We start from the raw sequence: 5,903 nt of genomic DNA, 5'->3' as shown, positions 1-5,903 counted from the left end.
GTGTTTCAGTTTCATTGTCCAACCCCTGTATATATAAATAAATAAACATGCTGGGATTCAGCTAAATTCTAATAGAAAAGTTCAGACTTAAGTGTGGTTTCGTGGAAAGGTTATGAACAGTTAATATCTAACCTGTTGCAGATGCTCTTAACAACCTCAGAAATAGTGTAACAATGACATGACGCTAACAGCTAGCATAAGTGGGGCCAAGACCAAAATGGTGTGCTCCTGCTAATCCTGTTAGTTGGTGGTTATTCCTTCATCTCTACGACTCTGGTGGAGCAACATGGAGGGGAATACACAAACTGTATACTGGCAGTAAATATGAGCTCTATCATCACATAGTTTTCACGTTATAGACCTCTTTTCTAATGATGCTACAATGGCAGGAACAGATGCTGGAACACTGACAAATAGTCTGTTTTCTTTTTTTTTTTTCCTTCTCTGGAGATGGGACAGGAGTTTGGTGTTGAGTTGGAAAAAAATAGTGTCCTGGCTGAAAAAGCAGTTAGGAAACAAACTGGCATGTCGCTATCAGGTGCAGGTCCAGAAAACAAAAATACTGTTCTTCCATTTCAAAAAGAAAAAATAATTAGGTCCTCTGGATGGGTTCTTCTTTAGTGAAACGTTTCATCTTTCCTCCACGAGCCTTCTTCAGTCTGATGAGTTTCAGGTGAACTCAGCCTTATAAGCACTGCCTCCACGTGGTGGACAAACAGGTTAGTCACATGCAAAAGAGGGCCATCGACTAGCTTGATTAGCTCTATTGTCCATGTAGGGTCATGTGCTCCATCACCTGACTATCGTTGGGGCCCTGATTCACACCTTTTGCTCACAGGGCACTGAGTCATACTTGCAATAACAGCATTAGGAGGAGAACAACTGGACACCAAGGCCTCCACCTCTTTAATGGTGGACGGTTTTTCTTCACAAAGATGGCTTCCTTTACTCCTCTCTCAAACCAACGTTCCTCTAACAAGGATGAGAACACCTTCATCCCTGAAAGAGTGACCGCTGGCCTGTAAATGAGTGTAAACTGCAGAGTCCTGACCCGACGAAGTAGCTCGTCTGTGCTGGCTCATTCTTTTGAACAGTGGCTGAACTGATCACAGTCCTCCTGACACTTAACAGCATTTAGTATATTACTCTGTTTTTGCTGGGGAACTGGATATTTGGGCTGAACCAATCTTTGTCATAACGTGTTTTGGGGTTTGAAAGCTACTGGGACGTCATGTTTAGAGAATAAACGTCTCAGTTTCTCTGAAACTCTCGCCAATTACGGAATGACGACTGGTTTGGGTCTGGGTTTAGGGTCTTCATTTTCAGCTGGTGGTTGGCTGGCATCCTGTTTGGGTTTCTTGTCTGCTTTCAGAAAAGCCCAGTCAGGATAACCACACTGCTCCTTCCATTTATACTTTTTGAGATATTTAGCTTTTTCTGCCATGTTTTTCCCTCATTGAAAACGAATGGAGTTTAAAACACTTTAAAGCAGTGGTCCCCAAACTACGGCCCACCTCCCCATTTGGTCTGGCCCCCAGAACAATACCAGAGAGCATTTAGGTTTTTTTTCATATATGTATATTTATATTTGATTATGAAGTTGGACTTTTGCAATAAAATGTTCCTTAGTTATGAACTATTTTCATTATTAACAATTATTAGTTAGTAACTATTTCATACATACACGCATATAACGTGACATTCTGTTCCACCCTTCTGCGGTCTGTGCCCCTATCTGGCAACCCCCAGAAAAAAATCCTAAACCCGCCCCTCTCAAAGAGAGAACGGAATAATGGCGAAAAGATTAGGTAAGAGAAAAATTGATTCAGAATACAGGGCATTTAAGCTGCATTGGACAAACCATTATTTTTTTGTTCAATGCAAAGAAAAGGCTGTCTGTCTCATCTGTCAAGAGGCGGTGGTGGTATTCAAAGAATATAATCTGCAGCAACACTATGAATCCCGTCACAAAGACAAGTATGATAGCTTGCAAGGCCAAATGTGAGCAAACAAACTCTCAAAGCTAAAAAGTGGACTGTTAGCTCAGCAGGATACATACTGTGAAGAACCCAGAGAGGCTTATTTGATTGTGCTTTCTGGAAAACAATAAATTTTGACATTTAGGCACTCCTGCAATAGTCACAGTTTTTCTGTTACAAACTGACTCCGGCCCCCCACCAGAGAAGGGAAAAATTATGTGGCCCTRACAGGAAAAAGTTTGGGGACCCCTGCTTTAAAGTGTTTATAAATCTTTACTGTAGTTTTTGCCTTTTGTTTTAGTTTGGCTTTTTTTTTTATATAACTCCTGTATACTTATTCAAGCTTCCTTTTGGCTTCTGTTTTGCTGATTTTAGCTGCTTTCTTGCTTTTTTAGTTATTCTGACCTTGTCTGCTATTCTTCTCCTAATTTGAACTTTTTGTTCTTCTTTCTGATTTATTATGCTTGTTGTGCATCTTTGAACTGTTTTCTGCTCATTTAAGCTGCTTTCTTGTTTTCAGCTACTTTTTAGCTAATTTGAGCCTTTTTCAGCTAAAATCACCTTTTGTGATAATTTCAGATTCTTACTGCTTAATTCAGCAAACATGCTCTTTCTGTTTTTGCTAATTTCAGCTATTTCAGCTACTATTTTAAAGCCATTTTTGGCTAGTTTTAGCTTTTTCAGTAAAGAACTTTCAGCATTAAGAATCCACACTGCATTTTTGCAAGAAATGCAAATTCTTTAGTTCGAATGAAATTTTATTTCACCAAACACAGTTTGTTCAGAGCCATCAGCAGCAGGTAAGATATTAGTTGTTTGTGATCATATCACACAACCCATTTTAAAAGATCTAAACCATCGTTTTAACACTTTTCTATTAGAATTTCTTCATGAATGTGATCATAACCATATTCGTGAACTGTCTAAAGATCAGTTTTTGTGGAACCAAAACAATTTCAACTACTGACTAAAAGTGTTGGAATTACAGTGCAACAGATTTTGGTGCATTCACAGCCTCACAATAAATGGGTTCAAAACCAAAACAACATGGACAAATCACATTTTCACACACAGATCTGCTAAAAATAATTTCCATTTTTCTACCTAAACTCCATACGGAGCTGAAATATACTTTCAAGTGCAGATTTGTTCCGTTCGGAAAGATAAAAATCACACAATACAATCAGAATGGATAAATAAACCAGCATAGTGCTACTTCATCTCGTTTCATCACACATAAAAATAAAACATTCATTGTTTTTGTTTTTCACACATCTGGATTGCCTAACGGGTTCAGTTCACTGAACTCAGTAGAAAATGTGCCGAACACGACTGGGACCAGCTTGTAGTTTGAGTGTTCACATTCCTGAGAAACAAACAGCAGCTTCCTGTGGTCACAAGTGAAAGCACAAGAGAAGTGAGAGGGGTTTCTGTGTTTTGATGAAAACTGGCCGATTACGGTTTCTGATGGAGATACTGGGATGTGAAGGTCAGGTTTGTTGTGGCAGTCGTTTGGCGTGGCCTTAATTTGAATCAAAGACTGTTTCAGTCACAAACTACTTGTTCACACTAGGGTTGGGCAATATTGGCAAAAAAATAATTACGATTAATTGTGGTATTTAGCCGATAACGATTAATTTGATGATTAATCCCCCAGAGTCCCTGGACACCCTTATATCCTAGTCACATGACCAATTTATAGGGAGAAAATTGGCTCTTCGTAAAAATCTGTTCCAAGTTGTGTCAAAATTACAGACTTCAGGCTGTACAACAAACTTTAAATTGTGTTGATAGATAAATAAATCACAATTTTTTTTAATGTTGGTCATATTTGAATCAGAGAGGAACACCAAGCGGTTAGTAGGGCTGTGTATTGGCAAGAATTTGGAGATACGATGCATATCATGACAGACGGGTCACGATACGATATATACCGATATATTGTGATACTGTAAGCAAGGTGATATATTGCGATATATTGCGATTTGTTTTGGTCCAAAAATTCTATTAATAAAAACCTCTTACTGGAAAAAAAATGAAAAACCAAAATTCATTGTCTCAGAAAATTCTATTACATAGACATGCGCTAGCCTTCTGTAATGTGAAGGCTGACTAAAGTTGGAAAAAAGAGCGAACAAGACACTTAATTTGTCTTAAAATACAGACATTCTGATAAATAACTGTTCGTAACCTTACCTCAGCTTAGAAGGCAGAGGGTGTCGGTCTTTTCTGCTCAGATTCAGCTATCGGAGCATGACGCTAATGTTTACTCACATTGCTAATGCTACCCTTACTCTCTGGCACTCAAGAGGTAGAGGAGCCAATGTCTGGCTCACTGCTGCCAACTAGTGGTCAGAGGCTGAACTACAACATAAAAATGAACGGCTGGCAGGAAAGTTGACATTTTAAACCTTAATTAAATATCGATACAGGACTTTAGAATATTGATACAGTAGCAGAAAATGAAATATTGCGATATTTCAGTGTATCGATATTTTCTTACACCCCTAGCGGTTAGTCTGCCAGGTGGCATTAATCGTGTTAATTGTCAACTGCCAAAAATTTATCGATTAATGTTTTTCTGACGATTAATTGCACACGATACGATTATGCCCAACCCTAGTTCACAGATCAATAAAGGACTTCACTTTCTTAGATTTCATGATCGTCGTGGTCACATTTCTCATCCGCACCAACATAACTACAGCTGTTATGATCTGTGAGCTATGTTTTGATAAAAAAGAAGGGGAAAAAAGCTTACAGTAGAGAGTTAAAATGTGCACGTACACCTTGAAAGATTTGTCTTGGAAGGTAAACAAGGATCAGTTTGGCACATCCGGCCTTTATCTGTAAACAAAAAACAAAAAAACGGGATTCTGATGGAAAAATTAAAATTAAAATCTTTCCTTCTCATCCTTTGGCAGTGGTGAGGTGGCATTTGGCCAAGGCAACAAGTCCAAAAAAAGTGCTAAATCTCAAGTAAATTGAGTCCGCTTGAACCGCAGCAGAGAGCAGCTCGGGTGCTGTCGACAAGTTCTCACGTAAAAATATTTCACCCTTTTTTTCATCCAAAGTGTTTTTTTTGCCCTTTACACTGTACACATTGCTATGAATATGGTCACAAATGTGCTCCTTAGTGTTTTACAAGAACATGCATATTAAGCAAACAATACTATCTGGAAAGAGGAGAGTGATAACTGAAGTGGCTCTGCATGTAGAAGTTAAAGTAAAGGAGGACTGCTGCTGCTGTGCGTGTGTGTGGGTGTGTGTGTGTGTGTGTGTAAGGTGGGGGGGGGGGTAAATCCATCTTTCAGGGTGAAAAGAGCAAAATATATCCAAGAGTCAGGTTTGACGGTAACTGTGGTGCATTTACTGTCACGAAGAAACGGGTCTCTTGCCATGTTCGAGAGGGAACGGGCCTGTCCAGGCGTGGCGGATCAGAAGCAGACTGAGCCCGAAGGCCCACGTGCGGACCGGAGACAGGAAAAAGGCCATGAGGCCGTAGGTCTCCAGGAGGAAGTAACAGGAGTGGGCCTGCCAGGTGAGGAGCAGCAGCATGAGGAAGTGGATCGCCAGCGGCCGCCAGTGACGGCCCGACCGCACAAAATGGGAACGGAAGCTGTTGCGGTGGTGACGGTGCAGCAGGCTCCAGCAGAGGTAAGAGGTGAGGGGGATGTTGAAGAAGAGCAACTGGCAGAAGAAACATGAGCAGCTTGGTTAGTTCGCAAACAAAACCGGACCCTGACAGTTGTTGAAAACATGAGCAAAGAATCCAAACATGATGTAATGTACAACAAAATTTATCAACAGATGTTTAAAGGGGCAATATTATGTGTTTCTCAGGCATATATTTAAATACTATACCATAATAAAGTATCTATGTCACCTTTAGTTGTTATTAAAATGCTGTTTTTATGTTTAAAC

The 5,903-nt window shown here is 39.8% G+C and overlaps 1 protein-coding gene across 1 annotated transcript in view; it reads right to left on the bottom strand.

The window, feature by feature from the left end:
• Nucleotides 1-4,441: 4,441 nt before the first annotated feature.
• Nucleotides 4,442-5,903, bottom strand: part of tmem62 (transmembrane protein 62) — a gene marked incomplete in the record, with an annotated part of 24,135 nt that continues 22,673 nt past the window's right edge. Inside the window, 1 exon segment of the mRNA XM_014016518.1 lies at nt 4,442-5,669. Within this exon segment, the coding sequence (XP_013871972.1) occupies nt 5,355-5,669 (315 nt within the window).

The sequence above is a fragment of the Austrofundulus limnaeus genome, unplaced genomic scaffold (assembly GCF_001266775.1).
Source record: "Austrofundulus limnaeus strain Quisiro unplaced genomic scaffold, Austrofundulus_limnaeus-1.0 Scaffold147, whole genome shotgun sequence".
NCBI classification, from domain to species: domain Eukaryota; kingdom Metazoa; phylum Chordata; class Actinopteri; order Cyprinodontiformes; family Rivulidae; genus Austrofundulus; species Austrofundulus limnaeus.
This window is presented reverse-complemented; position numbering and strand designations above follow the sequence as displayed.